This window comes from Bactrocera oleae, chromosome 6 (assembly GCF_042242935.1).
Source record: "Bactrocera oleae isolate idBacOlea1 chromosome 6, idBacOlea1, whole genome shotgun sequence".
NCBI classification, from domain to species: Eukaryota; Metazoa; Arthropoda; class Insecta; order Diptera; family Tephritidae; genus Bactrocera; species Bactrocera oleae.
This window is the reverse complement of record NC_091540.1, coordinates 32,237,517-32,262,103: the sequence shown is the minus strand read 5'-3', so window position 1 is coordinate 32,262,103 and position 24,587 is coordinate 32,237,517. Positions and strand designations below refer to the sequence as shown.

Sequence of the window (24,587 nt, the reverse complement as noted above, 5' to 3'; positions counted from 1 at the left end):
TATGCAATAGAACTTTATTGCTCGGCAAAGTGGAGGAAGAGAAAGTAAAAACTGACTCTCATAGTGATGACGCGATTCAACGGATGTACATATGTTATATCAACCAAACTTTTTATACTCTCGTAGTATAATAGTTTTGTTCTCCTAACGGTCTTTTTGTATCACCTAAAAGTAATCGAGTTAGATATAGGGTTATATAAATATAATTGATCAGGATGAAGGAACGAGTTGAAATCCGGGTGACTGTCTGTCCGTCCGTCCGTCTGTGCAAGCTGTAACTTGAGTACAAATTTATATATCTTTATGAAACTTGGTGCACATGTTTCTTGGTAACGTAAGACGGTTGGTATTGCAGATGGGCGTAATCGGACCACTGCCACGTCCACAAAACGCCATTAATCAAAAATAAATGAATTGCTTGTTATTTGGTATACAGCATCACATTAGAGATGAGCAGTTTGAATTTTTTTTTAGAAAGCCAAATTCGGTACATAACATTCTTCTTATATTTCCATGTCATAGTGCGAAAATAAGCGAAATCGGATTACAACCACGCCTACTTCCCATATAACACCGTTTTAAATTCCAACTGATTTTTTTACTTTCCAAACGAGTATACCGTTTGACTGTGCGAGAGTATAAATGCTCGGTTGTGTATTATTGTTTGGCGGCCTCTACCATTCGAAACGGGGTTCGCATTGCGCTATTTTTGTGCGCATAACACCGTACTGTCGCATATTTTTAATTTTTTGCAATTTCTTGTGATGATTGCCCATCTTTTGTCAACCTTAAATTAATTTAATCCAATTCCTCCTATATTTTTCGAATTTTTCGATGTTTTTAAGAAACTGCAGAACTGCGTACGTTTGAATCGCTTTAACTTTACTTTCACAACTGAGTCTCAGTACATACATAACACAATACAGCGAGAGATTGAACACTTACAATTTAGCCGGTAACGGTACTTATCATTATCGGTTTGCCGTAATGTACAATATTAGAACAATATAATTGTTGCATTTAATTTCTTATTACTTTTTTTTTGAAGTACAATAAATAATAAATTAGATACAAAAAGTTAGGTTGAAATTGCTTCATTAGAACGGATTTTATGAACATATCAGTATAAAAGTGTCAACCATTCATTCATTAATGCTCGCCACTATACATACTGTATATTTGATGATTTTCATTGAATGTATTTGATGAAATGTTTTAGGACCTGCAGCTTGGCGCTCCACAGGATATATTAAGTTTGTCACTAAGTTTGTAACGTACATTTATTATATATTATATACATACATATGTGTATACATAAATGATCGAGGTGATGATCTGAGTGGATTTAGTCATGTCCGTCTGTATGTCTATATACCATATACGCCAACAAGTCCTCAGTTTTGGAGATATCGATCTGAAATCTTGCACACGTCGTTTTATCTCCGACCCGAAGTTAACATTATTATACTCTTGCAACATGTTACTACAGAGTATAATAGTACTGGAACTTAAGTAAAAATTAAGATATCGTAATGAAACTTTGTACACGTGTTCCTTAGCAAAAAAGGAAGGACGAGTTCGTAGATGGGCGTAAAGCGTCCACAAAACACCATTAATTGAAAACCTATAAAATACCATAACTAAGCCCCACCCTTTAATATACATATCTCCTAAACGACTCAAGCTATATCTTCCAGATTTGCACAGAACAAATCCTTCCAACACCTTTGAATGTGAAAATCGGTGAAACGGATGATAACCCCGCCAACTCCCCATCTAACGGTAGTACTTAAAGCGCGATAAATCAATAGCTAAATGCGGCAGAGATATTAAATTTTACACCCAGGATGATTCAAGAGGGCTTTATAGGAACTGGGGTCAAAATTGGACGATGGGCGTGGTACCACCTACATTTAGGTGAAATCACATATCTCCGGATCTACTACACCAATTTTAATCAAGTTCGGTACATTATCCTAATGGTGCTATGTTACGTTGTGAAATTGGGTGAGATGGGACTACAATCACGACTACTTCCCATATAGCACAATTTTGAATTTCATATGAGTTTTTCACTTTCACAATAAACACCAATTAATACATTTGGATAAATATTCGCAAAAATAGTGCCGTTCAGGTATGCCATCTCGAGTCTAAAAGTTGTCACAATCGGACTATAACTGTTCAAGTCCATACATACCCAATATGTTGACACCAGTACGTATGGCTGACTTTTTCGCGAAAATATCGGTCAATCTGTGAAGTATGTTATTGAAATTTGAGAAAAAGTAACTTTGATAGTAATATCCCTTGGATCAAAAATACGTTTAATCGGGTCAATACTTCCCTTAGCCTTCATTTGCCTAATACAAATATTTTCGAACTTCCATTTGTGTTTATACCACATATATCGGCCAATTTTCTAGTTATTTTCATGAAATTGAGAGAGCGTCTTTTTCTAATAACAGTGTATCTTTGTACCTAAAATGGATCAAAACGGGCGAAAACTTGCCTTAGCCCCCATATAAGTACCATTCAGGAGTATGAAACTTCCGGCTGACTTTTCTCCATATATATGTTATATATTAACATATTCCGATATATATATGTTATATATTAACATATATATGTTATATATAAATACATATATTATATTAATATATGTATTTACAAAATTACTTGAAAGTTCACAAGTATACCAGGGTAATGTCAAAAATTAATGCAATCATTTCTCTGCCCCCAGTGATTGCCATAATGATTGCCGACTTTCCACCTGCCTTTAAACCGTTTAGGTTGGTCAAAATGTGTTATTTTATAATAAAATTAAGTGGTCACGTTTTCTTAAAAGTTGTAAAGTTATATTAATGGATTGATATTGGTCTTGGGCTAAACCTCATATCTCTAATATAATGAATTTCGATCCTTTGGTTGACGTTTTTCACATCAACTCAATATATTAAATTTAGCTTCTTCGGTTGAGTTTATGGCTGACTTTGAAAACGTCAATTGCAATGTACAATATAAGAACAAAGTATAATTTCTGTAATGTATCCGAAATATTTTTAACATTGCATCATGTTTTCAAACGCATCAAACCGGCGAATTGGCAGAGAAAATCGTGCTTCACAAATAAAGTTCATGCTTTGACAATTTCATATACAACGATGTGCGCCATCGTGCTTGTTATTAGTTTATACAAAATTTGCATTAAATTCAGAGATTATGGCAAATAAATTACTTATGATGGTAAGAATATAATATAAAATTTTAATGATGTGGTGTTTTTATTTTCAATGAAACGGAAGAAATTATTAATAATTAAACATTTTTTATCTTTATATGCTCGCAAAAACAAAACAGCTTATTCTGAAAGTAATTTTTGCAGTAAAAGTGTTCTGTAACGTCAAATTATAGTAGTTACTCAATCATTCCACGACTACTTCCTATATAACAAACTTTTTAATTCTAACTGATTCGTTCACTTTACAGTATACAAGTAAAAAATCAATGCAGTTATTAGAGTAAAACTATGCACAGATAGTGGCCTAAAGGTATTCCATCTAACGCCCAAAAAAATGTTGAAATCGGACTTTGACTTTTCAAGGACCCAGACACCAAATACCATATGTGAACCAGTGCATGTGGCTGATTTTTTACTGAATATATCGGTCAGTCTGTTAGTTTCAGTATTAAAATTCGAGAAGAATATTTTTGAATTTTTATGATAATAGCATACTGAAAATGGGTAAAATCGGGACAATACTTCAATATGTAAGAAATCTTAATGAAATTTCGAAAGAATCTCTTTCTAACAATAGTGTTCTTGCCTGTGATTGTAAACAATGGATTCCATACTTCCTACTTTTAATTCTCACCGCACCGTTGAATTATAGGCTGGTGAATTTAAACTTGGAAATACACCACACCAGAAATCATTAAACAAGCTCATAATATTGTTAGTGAAGATCCAAACTAAGCGTGAAATCGCGACTGCCATAGGCATCTCAGACAAACGAGTAACAATTCAACAAAAACTGGATCGAAAATAAATTTCTCAGCATAATTTGCAGTGCTTCAACTAGAATAAAATCGCAGGAAATCGTTTTATAAGTATGGATGAGATATTGAAACAAGAACGTCTAAACAAAGCAGGTGATGGCACAAGGATCAGCAAAGAAGGTTATGGCATCAGTTTTTTGGGATGCAAAGGAAATTTTGTTGATTGATTACCTGCAGAAAGGTAAAACAATCAACTCTGAATATTATTGCAGTCTTTTAGATCAGCGGGATGAAACAATTTGTGAGACCACTAAAACTGGTACGAATTGCTTGAGCATCCACCGTATTCATCAGATTTGGCTCCCAGCGACTACTATCTCTTCAGAAACCTGAAACAATTCCTTCGTGGATAGTGTTTTTTGTCGAATGAAGGAGCTATTACAGCCGTAGACGGGTATTTTGCAGAGCTTACGGAAAGTCATTATAGGGATGGCTTAAAATTATTGGAGAAACATTGGAATAAGTGTATTGAAGTTAAGAGAGATTATATTGAATAAAAAAATATGTATATTTCATACCAAAAACAGTATTTTTCATTTCATTTCGAGCTCAGAAACGTTTCAACCAACCTGTATATACGAAAATCTCGTATATCACTTTACCTAGCTAGAGTATAAAATGTTCGTTTACACCTGAACGTAGACCTTCCTTACTAGTTTAATATAAAGTTTTGCCAACAACTGAAGGTATTTCCCCGGCTTTGATCCTGGTAAGTTGTAAGAGCATTAAATGTCTGGTTATACCCGAACGAAGGCTTTCCTTACTTGTTTCTTCTTTCATTTTAAATCATCTCGTCAAAAAGTATTTTTTACACTGTATTTAGAAGGGTCATACATATATCATTCATCTATCCTCGTTTATTTTGGGCTATGAGTTTGTTCACTAAAATCGTGTCTGTCACATTCGACATATTTACATAATCAGAAAATAAAACAGCTCGTCGACAATGTAGGAGGCGGAACAGGCTTGGCTTGCAAAACTGTTGTAAAACACTGAAATTAAGAACTGTTTAAAAGAAATTGGCTCATAATGTTTCATTGCAAGTGTTGAGATAATGACCGGAGAGACACCGACTGCCGACTCCAGAGACGTGTAAATACGCTAAATAAATTCGTAGTTATGTGTCGCCTTAAGTTGTCTCCATCAACTGCGTAAAATAGAAGTTTGAAAGTATTTGGAATTATGGCCGGCAAATCGTGTTTTATTGGTAAATAATATTAAATGGGTCAAAATAACTTATTTGACTTCAACAAATTACCTTTTTAGTACATGTTTAAATGAGTTTAAACTTCCTCCTCCAACTACACCACTCTACTCGGAAAAAACTGGCGCACCCTAATAATACCCATCACATACTCACCAATACACCACACCAGATGACACCATATAGGACAGTACAACCAGAGAACTTAAAAAAATGAGGTGCAAATTGAATTTTGTATGATGCTCGATTGGTTGGCTAAAAATTTGAGATCAAGGAGTTCACCACTTTCTGTATAGTTTTGCTGTTATTTAACAGAAATGAGAATTTTTAACAACGTTCTCTGACAAAATACGTATCTACCAATATAAAGAGAAAAATGAAATGAAATGAATGAGAAAACAAGAAATACAAATGCCACTTCACATATGCATGATTATTTTTTGCCATATAAACGATTTTTATGATAAAAAATTGATAAAATATGACTTTTTTTGCACAAATGAGGCATGATAAAATGCGAAAGATTATGCAAAAAATGATATTTTACTATTTTCATAATTTTCTAATTTCAATTGTTACAGAACTAATAATTTATGTATGTACATATGTACATCAATATGTTATATAATATAATATAATAATATATTATCACTTATCAATAAATACATGTGCGCGCACTGCTCTATATGTAAGTATGTATGGACAAATCCTAAATTTGTAGTAAATCACCCACCAACAACATTTTCATTCATGAACGCTGGCGCACAAGCAATAAGCTAAGTCGTTTCATTCATAAAAGCAAACGCCTTACACATCTCCCCGAGCATGCGTTTGCCTACAAGCGTCTTTTCGCGACGATGGCAAAAGCTAAAAATCATAAATTGAACAAATTTCTGATATTCCCTCTAGAAGGGAAAAGTGACAACCCCTCAAATATGAGTATTAAAATATTTTAGAATAAAAGTGACAACATAGTAAATTTGTCGATTTACAATTCTAGAAACTTTTTAAAGAAAATATTCAATATTCCTCTGATTTATGTATACAGTAAATACACTCCTCCAATCCCTCTTATCTGCCGGTGTCTTGCTGCATCTCACTTTTTTTTTCTTAATTTTTTAAAGAAAACGGTAATTTTTTTTTTAAATACATAGAAATAATTTTTTTTGGTACCACTCGCTTAAGTACCACAATCGCTTATGTACTACAAAGCACAAAAAATCTGCATCTTTGGTTTTGGCACTTAACCGGGATTGACTGTATTTGTCAAAGAATTTATGTAAGTACGTTCGATTTTTTTGTACACACATTGACTTTGCACTTGCCCATATGCGATGTATGTTTGTAAGAGTGTGTATGGCACATCTCGGATTTTCTACCAACAACACAATGTTGTGACGCTTTGTCGTCGCGTCAGTTCTTCGACAGATTGACTCTTTGACATAAAAGCAAAAAATGTGTCAACGGAGATTTCACATGAAGTAATGAGTGTACATATCTACATAAAAATACATACAAATGTGTAAACGACATAATATATGTATGTCCTGTTACATATGTTTACACATGCATTTGAAAAGAAAAATTGAAGCATGAATGTGAAATACCGACGGCAAAACACAATTCTGTACTTTTATGACTCCATAATGGTGTCAAGTACAATAAATGAATTTTTTTAAGAAATATATCAAAATACTTTATTAGTAATAATTTAAAAGTATTTTGATATATTTCTCATAATAAAGTAAAAATGAATTAACATAAAATAATTTAAAAAATAATAAATAATAGTTCAATAAAAGGGAATATATTTCAAATGGCATATCAATATGACCAGTTTTGCTCACATATTATATTCTCTTCAATATTCGTCGGTTGGTTATGTTAAGAGAGCGTATGTGTACAGATTCACCGCTGTTATAAAAGCGAAAAATGTTATTTGTTTCTCGTGCATCTGTGGTGAACTCCTTGATAAATTCCTACAAATTGTTCGCTGTCGAACCTGCACCTTCTCAATGTTTTAAGTTCTCTGATTCAACATATCAACGATTCCGATAGACATCGTTCCACCAAAGAACTTAAAACATTTATTGTTTTAAGTTTTAAGTTCTCTGCTATAACCAGGCACGACTGGAAGCAGAGGAAAAGGAATTGACAACAAAGAAACACACATGCGTACATACAAACAGAAGCCTACCCCTGCAAAACCAAAGTGAGCGTATTCATTTCACTTACTATTTTATATATGTAAATACTTGTATGTATGTTTGAATACGGTTTTATAACATAAAACCTGTAGCAGTAAATCCGATTTTACTAATATAAAAAACGGTTATCAAACTGTTATAAATCACGGTAAAAATCGAAATACCGCTGGCATTAAAACCAGTTTTTCCGGCAATACTCCTTATTTTTAACAAAAACAGTAAGCAGGATTGCCTAAAATAAGTAAGCAAAGGCACAAACATATAACAAAAATTAAAGACAAATAAAGAGAATCAAACATATATACTTATATGCATACCTATTATATCTATACTTACTTTAACATAAGTACATATAATAACATACGAGTATAAACCTAATTGCATAGAGATAATACCTGCACATTATTCACTTCGCTTTCGCGCTCTCTTCGCAGTGCGAACATACATATTTATTTATACGGCATATAATCTATGCCTATGCTTATATACCCTATATACATTGGGTCAATTACACATTGCAAATTTACAATATAAAAAGTTGTAAAATTACATGAAAAATAAAACAATAAACGTTGTGGTAAAATTAACACTAATAAATATTAAAAAATTAAAAATAATAAATAATTTATTAAAAACAAAAATACACATATTTTCAAAGTCCACATTCGCATACATCCCACAATACCCCTTGTAACAAACAAGTAGAATTGCGTACAAAAAAAAACTAAAAGCACATTGATCTCTTTAACGAGCTCTCAATTGCATTAGAAAATATACGCACAAACAATCCGTGCATACTTATGTACAAAGTATATTGATCTCTTCAACGAGCTCTCAATTTAACGAGCACATAAATATATACTAACAAATCCGTGTATTAGGGTGTACCTAAATACATCAACATAAGGACATAAAAAATATTATTGAATTAAAAGTGCGATTTTTATCAATTAAATTAAATAAAGCAATATATTCAAAATGAAACCACAATAAAATAATATCATATATTTAGTTACTCACTTTGCTTTTATTTTTGCTTTTATTCTTTCTTTAATTCTTTCCGAAATAAAATTTCACTTATATATAATATAATTTAGTTTCACACTATAACACTTTAAATTGTTCAATGTTAAAAACTTGAGTTTGGGGCACTTCCGGGCAACTTCGCTGCTACGGTTTTTTTTCTTTTCGAACGGTTGTCGAGAAACAAAAGCTATGATTTCTGATCAATTAAAGCTAATAAAAGCGATTGCACCTACTCCACATCCGAGAGTAGAGCCACAAATTCAAAGTCAAGAGGCAAGTTCAGGCATCCATCTCGAGGTGCCCGCATGTGACACAAAAATATGTTATGGAGGTTATGAAGAATGGCCGTCCTTCCGGGACATGTTCACTGCCGTATATATCAACCATCCAAAATTATCAAAAGCACAAAAATTGTATCACCTCTGATACAAAACTAAAGGTCAAGCAGGCGCAATAGTAAAACAGTTCGCACTAAATGACGACAATTTTAATTTGGCTTGGGAAGCTCTAAAATCCAGATATGAAAATGAAAGAATATTGGTCGATAACCAAGTAACAACACTAATAAACTTGCATAAGATTCAAAAAGAAACCAGTGAGGAGTTTATAAGACTACAATCCACTGTTTCAAACTGTTTGTCGATTTTATCGACACAAAATATTCCCACAGACAGCTGGGACCCTATACTGGTAAACATATGCACTGCCGCAGAAAAATCGTTACTTTTATGGGAGCAATCGCTCTCTTCACGAAAGAAATGCCCCACGTGGCAACAAATGAAAGACTTTCTAACTACCCAGTACGAAATCGCTGAAAGGGTAGACAAAAAGCTAATTAAAACAAAAATTGTACAACACGACCTAAAAAGAAGCTTCAATAGACTCCAAGCTAGTAGCAAAAATAAATTAAACAGAAGCTTCTTCAAATCTCAATCGTTCACAAAAAATTAAAAATTATAGAAAGAAACTATTTCGTGAGATCAAAAAAATTATGTACAAATTGCTTGTCACATGCGCATACACATAAAAATTGCAAAAGCAAATTCAATTGCTTATATTGTCACAAAAGACACCACTCAATGCTTCATTACATCAAATTTCCCATATTACCATAAGGATCACAACGATCTTTTATAGCGTCTAGGGCACAAAATAGGCTACAACTGCCAACAAAACAAGCCAACTTTGAAATTACAGGAATAGGCGGAAGAGTAATTCAAAACTCTAATAAAATCTGCCTTATTACCCTAATTTCCCCCCAAGCGGATAACAGAATTAAAGCAGAAGCTATAGTCTTACCGCAGCTCACAAATATGCTTCCAAGCTATCATTAAATAGCAAACATTGGGAAAAGGTTTCACACCTTAAACTAGCGGATCCCAACTGCAACACCCCCGCTCAAATAGACATTCTATTAGGCAGCGATCTCATACCTCAGATAATGCTCGATGGTGTTGAGAAAGTTTCAAACAACCCCAACAGATCAGTATTGTGAATACTTCTACAAAGCCACAACTACTCGATCAAATAATGACCGGTACGTCGTACGACTACCACCCAAGCCACAATCTTCCAACACTCTACAAATTGGCACAAAAAACCTTGTCAGAGTTTCTTCTGACAACCCCAGTTCCAGTGTTAAAAACACAAATATATATAATTCAACCAAATCATCGAGATATAGGTATTACTAAATCTTCGAAAAGAAAATTTGTTGTACACTAATTTCCTTAAATTTGAAAAGGGCAGTACAACATAAAAATACAGGGGATCCAATGGAATGCGATATCTGATCAGCTTTCATATCCTACTGAGTCAATATCCGCATTATCCGCAATAACATTTTTGACCCCGCAGGATGGCTCTCGCCAATTATGATACAAGCGAAAATCCTGGTCACAATTCTCAAACAATCTAAACGATATTCGAATCTCCCGATACTTGACCACAATCACCCACGTCCATATATAATATCCTTCGCAGCATAGTTGTCCTAGAAAGTCGAAAAATCGACACCTATCTTACGATAGTGGCTTATAGTTACCTAAATTTTCATAGTTATGAAACAATTATAAAATAAAAGTTAGGGATCACCATACTCCCAATGTGATATATTGACGCACCTAGACTTACAGAAAGCAAAGGTCACAGTTATCGCATCGATGTAAGCGCTCCTCATATGTGTGGTTAATAGAAATCAGCTATAAAAAGCTATCCTCCTACTCCAAAAAAGTAGATGTATACTGCAAATATAAATATATCGAATTTACCACATTACTAACTTGAAAAGAAGCCGTTCTCAATTCACGGCCAATCACTGTACTCTCGCAAGACCCCTTTAATTTTTCTGTCCTAACATCAGAGCATTTTCTCAAAGAAGCACCCATTCTGGCCATATCTGAGCCAGGAGTGAAGTCGCTAACCTTAATTAGCCGATGGTAAAGAAATTTTAAACAAACAATACACATAATAAAATTATAAAAGAAACAACGGAAAATACAATAAGTACGAAATGCGACTACAACCTTATATACCCGCAAAATAAATTTGCTTACCTTAAAGTACTTACATGCACATCAAAATGCGTACAAAATATGTTCTTAAAACCAAAGCCGTTTTATACACACAGAATATGGAGATATCACTACTTCATCACCGTGCCCTCAGCTACTCCATCAGCAGTACGCCGAAATACAATCAACAACACATACGTGTAATGCTAGGCTAAATATTCGCCTACGGGGCCCAGGATGTTTAAATGAGTTTAAACTCCCTCCGCCAAGTGCACCACTCTACTTCGAAAAAACTGGCGCAACCTAATAATGCCAACCACATACTCACCAATACACCACCCCAGATGACACCATATAGGACAGTACAACACACCACAACGCGTGTACATCACCAGCTAACAAAAGGGATGATCAGCGCAGCTTTCTCACCTCTTTCGACGGAATAGCGATCTTGCGCGCAACTCCATCCATCCGACTCGTTTCGTACACTGCGCCGCGTCAACACCTCACTTTCGCTTATTAGACCGCTAATACAGCAATCCACGTTTAATACGACACCGATGCGCTACTTTGAACAATTGTACACTTACTTGATACATTTACTAGTGTATACGTCTAAAGCGCTGTCATTTTTCTTTGTGAAAGTTCAATAGGGGAATATAGTTGGCACCCCAATTATTCAGTACATTTTAACAGATCTTTCACAAAAAACTTAACAATTTAAATCGAGTTTTGTTCAGATGATCAGATTTACAAATTTAGTTGTTTAGAAGTTACATACCATACGAGTATATACTAATAGGTTAATTTACAAGTTTAGAGGATAAAGCTACTAAGACACAAATTTTCAGAGATAAGTGCAGGATGTTTGAATTCAAAGGGTCTATAGTAGAGTTGCCAACTTACGTTGTACTTTTAAAAATTCTTAATATGTTTTATGTATAATATCATTACAAATATATTTGACTAATAGACTATTCAAATTTGATAATGATCAGGTATTCGATTATTTTCAATGAATAAATTTTATTTTGGTCAATGTTGTTAATATACAATATTTTAAGCTTAGTAAAAAGAAAAGAAATATAAATCAATTAAATATTTTGAAGTTTTAGTAGGTAGGTTATTTCAGTTTTTATATAAAAACCTCACGTGCAGGGTTGCGGATTTTTAAAGTAAAAAATTTTGGATAAAAAATTAAATTTTTATTTTTAATCGTGATATTTGGATTAAGAATTAGAAATTAAATTTTATTCTTAAAAAACTCCAATATGTTTGGTATTAAAAATTAAAAATTTTAGTTCTTATTTGAATATTCGCGAAAAGATATTTAGGGTATTCACAAGGTGTCATATTGTGTCATATCTTCGTATTGTCTTACTTTTTTATGACTGCCATATCAACACTGTTGCTATGGCACGGCGAGGTATGTTTTTTGAGTGTGTATCTGTTTACTTTTTTTATTGTTGACGTTTAGGTGTCTAAAATTAAAAAAATAAATAAATTTCATCAATTTCTTTAATAATATGGAAGGAAGCCCCGATATTCAGGTAAATTAAGTTGAAGAAAAGTGAAATACTTGTTTAAAAACATTTTGTTGTTTCTGTGGTTGCAATGTGAACCAAAATGCTGCCGTTTCAACATAAAGAAAAGCTTTAATTTTATTTTTGTCACTTTCCCGTGGCATTTTTGTAGTTTTAATTTTTCACTACCAGCTGGTGAAGTGTAGAAATATTACATTTTATGACATACAACAATTAAGAGGTGCTCACAAGTGTCGTATTTTTTAAGCTATTGAAATAAGACATAAGACATAAGACGAAACTTGTGAATTGCCTAATTAATTCTAAAAAAAATTATGCTTGAGACTATAATTTTTCTTTTTTATTTTTCAATCCGGATCAAATTCTTTTTTTATTTACAAAATAAAAAAATTTTAATTCAATTATTTTAATACCTTGAACTATACCTTGTTAAGTTTGTCACGAAGTTTGTAAGACAAAGAAAGAAAAAGTCGGAGACCCTATAAAATATATACATAAATGATCAGCATGATGAGCTGAGTTGATTTAGCCATGTCCGTCTATCCGTCTGTCCGTCTGTATATACGCAAACTAGTCCCTCAGTTTTTAAGATATCGATCTGAAATTTTGCACCTGTCCTTTTCTTACTAAGAAACTGCTCCCTTGCCATCATCATTCTGCCGATATCGGACCACTATGGCAGTAGTTGCCATACAAACAGAACAATCGGAATCAAGTACTTGTATGGAAAACTGTTTCATTTGACGAGGTTTATTATTATTTATATATTGTACAGATCGGATGGCTATAACATATAGCTGCCATATTAACTGAACGATCGGAGTAAAGTGCCTACATGGAAAACTTTTTTATTTGAAGAGGCATCTTCACGAAATTAGATCGGAATCAAGTAATTGTAAGGAATCTTTGTATCTGTGAAGGTTATTACATCTTCGGTGCAATCGAAGTTAACGTTTTTTCTTGTTTTTATGCATTATTTGCAAATCTGCTCACATAGTATTGTTTCATGTTTTTCGAATATGCTGCATAATTTTTCAAAGTATGCTTTATATTTTATATATTTATATTTCATATACTACAACGATTTTGCGAATAATCGAAGTTCTGAAACTATTTGTATACTAACATAGAGTTCGCTAACAATCGATAGTAACAACCATTGATAGGGAGCGATAGTATGATCACTTACCATCGATAGTATACTTTCTTCTTCTTACAATGGAAATCAATGAAATTAAAATTTAAGTTATTAAGCGTATTACAGCGACGTATTACAAAAAATAATTATTATTTATTTTTGATTAATTCAATAGTTTCCGTTACAAAAAATTAGTATATTAACATTTTTGGCTTTTAAGCGCGTTCTTCGGTCTGTAAACTGTCCTCCACGCTTGCTAAAAATGCGTTCGATTCCACAGATGTTGCTGGGATACACAAATATTTCTATGCATACGTATTTGCATATTACATACAAAAATAGATAACAGAATATAACAAATATTTAGACACGCAATCTTTTATTGCATAAAATTCATCGCCTGAACTGAACTGAAAATATAATTGGTCTTACCTCTAAACAGATAACAGATTGTTGTGCATTAGAGGCAGATTCGAATCCTTCTTTTTTGAATCGAGGGTCGGGTAATGTACCTATCCGTGATGGTGTTCTCGATTCATAAGCAGATAATGTTAATGAAACTTTTATATTGTTCAACTTTTGCTTTAACGGATATTTCATTTGCTGCAAGTAGTGCGGAACCTTTCTTAGTTTCCAAAAGCACCTGCACCATGGCATCTTTGGTAGTATAATAGTTTAATCATAAAATAAGTACTATTCCATCGAGTTGGTGTTACTGGTGTTGGTGCAGTTTTTTGCGCCAGTTCAAATTTATCATACGTTATCGTGCTATTTTAAAAATATGTCACTATGGCTTTGCATTTTCTTAAAATTATTTCAAGTTCTGGATTATCTTGTTAGCTGTCATTACCGTCGTCAAGGCGACATAAGAAATATCTTGCAACATATTCTCCAATTTTTTCTTAAATTCATATAATGATTTTTAAAATATATATGTATCACGGAAATGATTATGGCTAGGTAAGACATATCTAGGATCTAAAATTGTCTCGAAATGCGGAAAACCACTATTCGAAACGATGTTGGATGCGTGAAAAACTTGTGAAACCAATTTAACCAATGCGGAATCAATGTCCGCTTTCCTTTTCGAATTTTTTTTATACTGTCTGCCACGGCATTTCATTTCATTTCAATAAATTGCTCACTTGCTTTCTTTAATTTGAATTCACCTAAGACTAGATTGGCGAGTATTTTGCGAAATGTCTTCTTCTTCGTCCTTCTCTATATTTGGATGAAATCGATTGAGGTGGTCAAGAAGATTGCTTTTGTTCCCGCTTGTCTTATATTCTTTACCACTCTGCAGACATTACGCAAACCTTTCATTTCCGAACTTCCTAAAGTACTTCCAAAGTTTAGAAATTCCATTCTTTCGGTTTGCATACTTTTTACCCACAAGATCTTCGTCACACGTCAAACATTAGCACGACTCTTCGAAAGATTCAAGACAAAGGCTGATGACTTAATCTACTTCAACAAAAAATGCAAATTAATTAGTAAAAACATATATGTACATTTGCACACATTATCTTTTGTTACTGTGGTTAAAAATATGTCCATAATTGAAGTTTCTATCGAATAAACTGAATTAAAAATTGGCGCACTTCAGCTTCAATTTGACTTTAATAAACAATGTTGCCAATTTGTAAAAATAAAAGGTATTGAAGGAAATGACAATCTCACTACATAGGTATTATTTAATACCAAACGTACGATAATTAATATTAAGATAAGAAAGAAAAATTATTTTAAATACTATCGATAGTCTGGCATACACATCGATAGTCGCGATTGTTCAAGACTATCGATATTGCCATCCATAGTTTGCGAACTCTATACTAACACCCCTATTGAGGAAAGATAATGGATTGAAACAAGATTATAATATTCAGAAGGCTATAGAAGGCAGTCTTCTTGAGAACGCAGATAAAAAACCTGAGTATAATCTTTGAGAAGGATTTGGACAGTATTTGGCAGCACAGCTTAAATTTTTTACATAAATTGTAAACTTGAATGAAAACAAATGGAAAACAACAACGGTTATTAGAATTTAAAATATTTATGTTTAGTAGAATTGAATACATTTGTACGTCGGTCGTGAAATTATTATATTTCTGCAGGTTGGCCCAGATTTCCAAGCGGGTTTATGTTGGCAAATTCTTAATGAAATATTTAATATTCTTTAAAGAGCAACGATTTCGTAAATAAATAATAAATAAAGTACACTTATTTTCCTTAAAGACAACTGCTCTTGATCAGTTTACTGATTTTGACAGTTCTTCTTACTACAACACAATTTTTTCAGGCGGGTAGACGATATTCTCTCGTAAAGCTGTACTTGCACAAATATAGATGCATAATAAAATCGAATATTCGATTAATATAACTACTTGAAACATTTTAAGAGCACTTTCATGAGTTTCTTATATCTTTCTTAAATGTTATGATAAGTATTTTTAGCTCCCAACTTTCTACATTCCTTTAAGGTTTTTCTACGTGTTTACTATGGCAAATATTTTCATAAATCTGAATTAAAACGCGGGTATCTTGATATTTACTTCAACCGGTTTTACTAACAACTAATGTCTAAAAACTGAATCATGTGTCGTTAGATTATTCAAAGTGATTTACTACTACTGCATAAGTGCCGTTTCACATTGGGATTCAAAAGAGTCTGATGTTTTTCAAATTTTCTTTTGGTGTCGCTCTGGGCATTCACACGGTCAAAAAGAGTCCAGTAACTCGAGTCTAGTTTTTCTGCATTCTTTTTCACAAAATTTTCGTAAATATTTGTGCGGTTCGACTGCGCAACACTGCGTGCTGCGTATTTCATTTGTATGTTGAGATGATGGTCACACATTTTGCTTGCAATGAATTACCATGAATATGGTAGAACAATATGCATAATACAAGTACCTACCCGCTAAATAGTTTCAAAGAAATACTAAAGACGGGAATTTCCTAATCCACAAGAATGTATTGAATATCCGCTACTAATATTTTCAAGGCCAAATTTATAATAGGAATTTCCTAATCTTTAAGTATCAAAAACTAATAATTTCTTTACTCCATAATCTATATCTTAATTTTCTCCTTATTTACAATTTGTCATAATATTATATTTCTATTATTCTATGCATACGTATTTGCATATTACATACAAAAATAGATAACAGAACTCAAATTTGCGATCGAATTCATTTGAAACCGAGCGCTCTTGCAACCATTCAAAGAATTTGAAAGTGAAAAGGAATGCTGAAAAGGGTAGCAGCGAGCTGTTACGAACAAGAACACAAAGCGTGCCACCCGAACACGAGTGGCACGGTCCCTTCGTCTTTCCTCGTCGTCCCCTCGCCCACAATAAATTGGTATGAGACTCTCTTGAGTTCCTGTGTGAAACGGCACTAAGCAGTCTTAAAAAAAACTCACTTGCGTGTAATAAAAATTGTCAGCGTAATCAACATTAATACTTAGTTTACATAACCGTAAATATTTATTTTTGCAAACTAACAAGCAAAATTCCTTACGGTACAATTGGTTCAATATGCAAATGTTGTTAAATAAATATTTGTTTGTTATTTTTCTTAAAGCTGCAGAAAAGACGTTATGAGAAAAGCTTTACATTGTAAGTGTTAAGTCATGTGTCCATTTATATACTTATGTATGCACTGTACATATCGGTAACTAGGCAAAGTAATAAAAATTCTCCTAACAAAGAATATTTTATAGCCACAAATAAATAGTTCTTATGCAATTATTCATATTTAATTATTCCTGTCCACATATTTTTATGCATTCCGGCTCGAAAAAAATGTAACGCATACGAGTATATACAAGAGTGCTTTTAAAATAAATAGTTATTAGACAGTTTATAATTTCAAACTTTAAAACATAAGCGAAGTGGCAACTTATATAAATTTTTACTTTTATTATCTACAGTACTTATATACATAAATGTATATGTATATAGAAATATACTGTACGTGTATTTGTAATTGAACTTCTAACGGCTGGACCGATTCTGATGAAATTTTTGTGTGTATTCAAGGGGGTTTGAGAATGGTTTAGATTCACAATTCGAAGATAATTTTTTATTTATTTATAAATTGTTGTTGATGTTAGAACGTTTTACATAGAGATGATAATCGCCTAGTAGATGGCGATGAGATCAGATTCTAAGATAGCATAAGTATAGTTTAAACTATGAGGATTGTAGACATGTGTATGGTGTATAGTATCTTAATAATCATACTGCTATGCTACTCTATACGATACATATCTGAATGCACTATTTATTTTGAAATTTTTTACTGAATAACTATCCTAACACGTCTGTCGGGTAAGCTATTATATTTATATTTATTGAATTTGGAGCCGCTATATTATCTTACAAATATGGGTGAATACTTCTTTTAAGGTAAACTATTATGTTTTGATTTTGAAATAACATCCTCTTCATTTCGTCTTTTAAATTATTGTATTGGACATTTTTTCATGTTTTTAATAAAAATATTAATATTTTCCTTTTTTTCAGGCTTCCATGGACTTACCTCCGGACAAAGCGAAATTGCTCAAGAATTATGATGATGAAAAAAAATGGGACATAATATGCGATCAGGTTAGTGGCAATGTGTCCAATAGTTTTAACAATTTTTTCAGGAATAAAACTTATTTTAGTTTTAAAATTTACAATTAATGTTTAATGAAAAACCTTGATAATTCTGACTTTGGGATGAATTATCCAATCTCACTTTGCATTTCTTTGTAAGGAATGAACTCTTTTGTTGCGTTAAGAGATTCAAAATTTAAATATAATCGTTTAAAAGTTTTAGTTTTTTAGTTAGGTAATTCAATTACTTTTTATACTCTCGCAACCTGTTGCTACAGAGTATAATAGTTTTGTTCACCTAACGGTTGTTTCTATCACTTAAAACCAATCGAGTTAGATATAGGGTTATATATATATAAATGATCCGGATGAAGAGACGAGTTGAAATCGGGGTGACTGTCTGTCCGTCCGTCCGTGCAAGCTCTAACTTGAGTAAAAATTGAGATATCTTTATGAAACTTGGTAGACATGTTTCTTGGTACCGTGAGACGGTTGGTGGGACCACTGCCACACCCACAAAACGCCATTAATCAAAAACAAAAAAATTGCCATAACTAAGCTCCGCAGGAAGATACAAGACTGTTATTTGGTATACAGGATCTCATTATGGAGGGGCATCTGCACTTAAAATTTTTTTTTAAACTGGGCGTGGTCCCGCCCCTAATAGGTTTAATGTGCATATCTCCTAAACCGCTAATTCTATAATAAAAAAGTTCACTGGAAGCAAATGTTTTTAGAACCTCTACCTACAGTGTGAAACTAGTTGAAATCAGGTGGCAACTCCGCCCACACCCCATATAACGGTACTGTTAAAATATACTAAAAGCACGATAAACTAAGCACTAAACACGCCAGAGACATTAAATTTTATCTCTGGGATGGTATGAGAGGACTTTATAGGAACCGCGTTCAAAATTAGACAGTTGGCGTGGCACAGCCCACTTTTAGGTGAAAAGCCATATCTTGGGATCCGCTTAACCGATTTCAACCAAATTCGGCGCATAACGTTCCTTCCATATTTCTATGTTATAGTGCGAAAATGGGCGAAATCGGACTACAACCACGCATATTTCCCATATAACCATTTTCATTCCATCTGATTCTTTCATTTTCCACCATGCATATCAAGCAACAATGAATGTATCGGGGTGAAACTTTGCGTGAATAATGCGTTTAAAGTATGCCACCTTGTGACCAAAAGTTGTCTAAATCGAACGAAAACTGTTCAAGCCCCTAAGTACTAAATATGTGGACCCCAGTGCCTATAGTTGACCTTCTACCGAAAATATCAGTTAATCCACAAAGAAATCTCAAACGAGTATACCATTTGACTTTGCGAGAGTATAAAATGTTCGGTTACATCCGAACTTAGCCCTTCCTTACTTGTTACAGTGATGTATTTTTTAAGCAAGTTTGCAATATCTTATTCTCCATTCGTACCTACCTTATTTCAATGGTTTGATTTTTCTTATGTCAGATTGGTTCAATTATGTTCTTTAGAGTGTTATTCAGGAGTACTCTCTTAGAAAAGAAAACTACTTATCCAATTTTTTTTTGGGAAAATATCTTTATGAAAATTTTCGAAATAAATTATTAATAAAATTGACAACAGTAGTTCATTGTATATTTATTATATATCATATAATATATTCATTCATTGATTGATGCGATGTGTGGAAAGTGGCGCTATTTGGTTGTATAAAGTTAAACAATTTGTAAACGTTATTCAGGCAGGGATAAAAGGATGCCCAATTTATTCCAGTGTAAGAGCGCCTCAAAATTAGCGTTTTTTTTTATAACATTTTCCATTGTAGCCATATCGGACCAAGTAATAGTTTTTGGGCATTTAAATTAAAATACCCAACATTAATTAAGATTTTGTGATATATTAAAAAAACTGATTTTTGAATTTTGAATACTTAATCGAATGCATAAATATATTAGCTCTCAATTTATAAATATTTTTATCATCTTCAATTGAAAATTATTTCAACGTAGCATGGCATCACAAAAGACATCAAATACATTTCAATTTCGAGTTTTCTTTAATTTTTATTGTTTTCTAATTTTTGTTAGTGATCTTTAACAGCGGCAACAAGTCTCTCTGTTCACATTTTTTGGTAGGATTTCAATCTGGCCTTTGACAGTTGGCTGAGATCTGTTAGTTTTGACGTTAGCAATTTCTCTCTCATTTCCAATGAGATATGAGTTGGGAATCTCTTTATCTCTGGTTCAGGCGTAAGTCTTTCCATGATGAAATGCCACACTATACTGAACAATAATAACATGACAGCTTGACGCGACTCACGAATTATATATTTAGTAGAAAAGCAATTATACAATTAAAACACACAACTCGTTTGTGTTGTCTCTCAAATCAGACTGGCTTCACACCAGATCGGCAACTCGAGCTTGATGCTATGTCCGGCTGTACCGCACATTCCAGCAAGCTCAAAATATGCTGAGTCTGCTGTTTGAGTCACGTACTGGCAGATCATGCGATGTGGTGCAGTGCATGCCGTCATTATACATAACTCCCCCAGAGCCACTCTGAGAAGTCTCCTGACTTCTTTTATTTATAATTTTAAAACTTACATTGTTATTATTTTTTCTTAAAATGAGAATAACAATAGTTAGACTTATTAATGTAATTATACAATAATTACGGTGGCGCTAATGACATAAGTTATGTTCTTATGATATTTTAACTCTTCTATTTCTCTGATATTTTTTAAAATTATTTAGTACTATTTTATCAAAGCTTATTTTTGTTTCATAAGTTTGATTCAACATCCTCACAGGATGCACAAGTTTCTCAATAAATTTGGTTTTATTGTTATTAAAACTTTCGTGATTAATCTTTATTTTACAATTTGCATAATTTATAATATAATTATTTTGTAATATGAAGTTTCTTTCATCACAAGTCTGAATGAGACTTTCATTATATGCATTCTTTATTATTAAAGTCTCATCACTTATTTCTTGAATTAATGTTATATTTTTATACATATATATTGTTAGACATAGTGTTCTTTATTGATTATTACAATTAATTCATCCTCTTGATTTATTTGCAAGTTTTGTTTATTAGGTAGAGGCGTAATTAATTTTACATTTTCTTTAAAAAAACTTCTTGTGATTTGTATAGCGAATATTAATGCTTCTTCTTTGTAGACCACAACTCTTATTTTGGTTAATTTCAATTTATAGATATCAATATCGAACCCATCTATTTCTTCTTTTGTTAACATTCCGGGATGTATCAAATTGTTTTTACCGTAGCTATATTATCCTGAATTTCGTGAATTTTACTTTCAATAAACCTTAGTTTGCTTATTTGATTATTGTACAGCACCAATTTCGCTAACTCTATATTTTCCTGATTTAATTCTTTTAAAATTTTAATCCTGTCCTTTTCTATTATTGTTTTCATTAGGTTAATTGAGTCATTAAAATGCTCATTTATTAAGATCTGTTTATTTATATTTCCTATTGCGTTGTGAGTATTCCCCTCTATTATTTCTAAATGCCTAATTATGTCCTGTCGGTCTTCCTGAAGTTTTGAAAAAATTTTTCCTAGTGAATGTATGTGTTCTTCTAATGACGTAGAAAATAATAATATGTCATCTAGATAGACTACACATATTTTATTAATATGCTGTCGTTCATTAATCTCTGAAAAGTGGCTGAAGCAGTTTTAAGCCCAAAAGGCATCCTGACGTATTCATACAGGCCTGCTGGAGTCACAAAAGCTGTTTTCCCTATATCCTTCTCTGCCATTAGGATCTGATGGAAACCTTTAGCTAGATCTATGGTGCTAAAGTTTTGGCCAATTTATCTAAAATTCCATCAATATTTGGCAGGGGATAATTATCGTCATTAGTAATTTGGTTTAACCTCCTGTAATCAACCACTAATCGAAATTTTTTTATACCGGAGCTATCTGATTTCTTTGGCACAATTATTATTGGTGAGCTGTATTTGCTTCGACTTTTTCTTATTCCTTGCTTTTCCATTTCTTCAATTTGTCCGCATGTTTGGGGGCCAATCTGTAATTTCGGGAATTAATTTGCTGATCCGTTGTTCTAATTTCATGAACAACGGTATTCGTGTTTGTCAGATCATCTCCTTCTTTATAAATTAGCTTTTCATACTTTTTTAATAGTTTACTTAATTTTATCTTTTCTTCTGGGTTTAAATGGTCGAGTTGAATGTTACTAACTTCACTTTCTACCAACGAATAAACTTTCTCCTGCATAATTTTCGTATGGAATGGAATCTTGACACCATTTCTCAATGCCATTTCTTTGTTTTCAATGTTTATCGTTTTCACATTTTTAAATATAAAATCATTCCCCAGTATAAGGTCGTATGGCTTGTTATAATCCATTTTTAACCATCGCATTCTTGCATTTTGAGGATATCTAAATTCTAGTGGGCATGGTGTCTTAACTCTTTCGTTCATCGCCTTTATTTCTCCATTCAGTGTACCGATTATTGTTTTATTTTTTTCTAAAACTGGCAAATTTTACTTTTCGAAACTCGCTCTTTTCATTATGCTTATGGTAGAGCCTGGGTCTACTAATGCACACCATTTCTTATTAAATAGAGAGAGTGAAATTAAAATTTTATTTTGATTTTCTGAGGCTAATTGGTAAAAAAATCCTCGTTGTTATTTGTTTCCTCTGTTCTACTCATAGTGTCAACCTCCATGGGTGTTGGACATTTGAGCGTCTTGATTGCCGAGTGCCATTCTGTACAGGTTGCCATGCAGAATTACCGTAACCGTTATTATTATTACTACGATATTGATTATTTTGACCTGAATTTACAGGATTATTTTGTCTGGGGGGTTATTTGGGTGATAATTATTTTGCCCTGAAAAGTTTATATTTCTTTGGGAGTATCGTCTGGAACTATTTTGTGAATAATAATATTTATTATTACGGGGATGTTGTCCTGAATTACTTTGAAAACGATCAATATTTTGCTCACTACCATTTTGTCTTCTATAGTTGTTTGTTCTTTGATTATTCGGGTTTCTGTTACTGTTAAAATTTCTAGTATTTTGAGAAAATGAGTCCGAATTTCTATATTTTGTTAAAAACATAGGGTTTAAGTTTCCATCGTCCGGCCCTATGAAATTGTGGATTGTATTTGTCATGTCTGTCCATGTCGTTATATTTCGTACCATATAGGCGAATGTTCCTGCTGCTAATTGTTTTATCTTTTGTATAAGCATTCCTGTAAATATTTCTTTCATTATATTTCCTGACTCACTTAAAGCACAATACTCCGTAACATTATCAATTATTTCCTTAGCTTTTCTACTAAGTTCAATGATACTACCCACCCTAAGATAGGTGATGTCGTTGGTCAAAGTCATCTGGTCTTTTGTTGGTCTGAAGTGCTGTTTTAATTTAGCTTAAACGCTATATTTTGTTGTTGGGCGTTTTGTTGCAGCAATTGGGTAATGGCGACCAAACAATCTTGTATATTTTGAGCCATCTTCACAAATTTTTATGTATAGATAGAATAGTATACAATAAATAAATGTACAATATCTTGTATATTTAACAATTCGTATTTTACCTCTCGTAAGTATGATTTAAATTATTTTAATAATATTGTATAATATAAATTAATATAAGCTTATATTTAATATATGCTTCGAATCTATAACATTCACTTGCCGTTTTAATACTCTCGCAACCTGTTGCTACAGAGTATAATAGTTTTGTTCACCTAACGGTTGTTTGTATCACATAAAACTATTCGAGTTAGATATAGAGTTATATATATATAAATGATCAGGATGAAGAAACGAGTTGAAATCCGGGTGACTGTCTGTCCGTCTGTCCGTCCGTGCACGCTGTAACTTGAGTAAAAATTGAGATATCTTTATAAAACTTGGTAGACATGTTTCTTGGTACCGTGAGACGGTTGGTATTGCAGATGGGCGTAATCGGACTACTGCCACGTAAGAAACAAGACTGTTATTTGGTACACAGGATCGCATTAGGGAGGGGCATCTGCAGTTAAAAAAAATTTTTTTTTAAGTGGGCGTGGTCTCGCCTCTCATTGGTTTAATGTGCATATCTCCTAAGCCGCTAATGCTATAATAACAAAATTCACTGGAAGCAAATGTTTTTAGAACCTTTACCTACAGTGTGAAAATAGTTGAAATCGGGTGGCAACTCCGCCCACTCCCCATATAACGGTACTGTTAAAAACTACTAAAAGCGCGATAAATCAAGCACTAAACACGCCAGAGACATTAAATTTTA

The 24,587-nt window shown here is 32.8% G+C and overlaps 1 protein-coding gene and 1 long non-coding RNA gene across 12 annotated transcripts in view; one reads left to right on the top strand and one right to left on the bottom strand.

Moving 5' to 3' along the window:
- Positions 1–24,587, top strand: part of Frl (formin-like protein) — a 139,512-nt gene that overhangs the window by 78,281 nt on the left and 36,644 nt on the right. For all 11 annotated transcript variants that reach the window (XR_004978918.2, XR_011396809.1, XR_011396810.1 and 8 more), the window contains exon 3: positions 18,223–18,306. Coding sequence is in view for 8 of the 11 variants with exons in the window: in XM_070110893.1 (XP_069966994.1) it covers positions 18,223–18,306 (84 nt within the window). In the remaining 3 variants the exon portion in view is untranslated. The remainder of the gene's footprint in view (positions 1–18,222; positions 18,307–24,587) is intronic.
- Positions 1–24,587, bottom strand: part of LOC118683094 (uncharacterized) — a 64,853-nt gene that overhangs the window by 9,616 nt on the left and 30,650 nt on the right. The gene's annotated exons all lie outside the window — the stretch shown is intronic.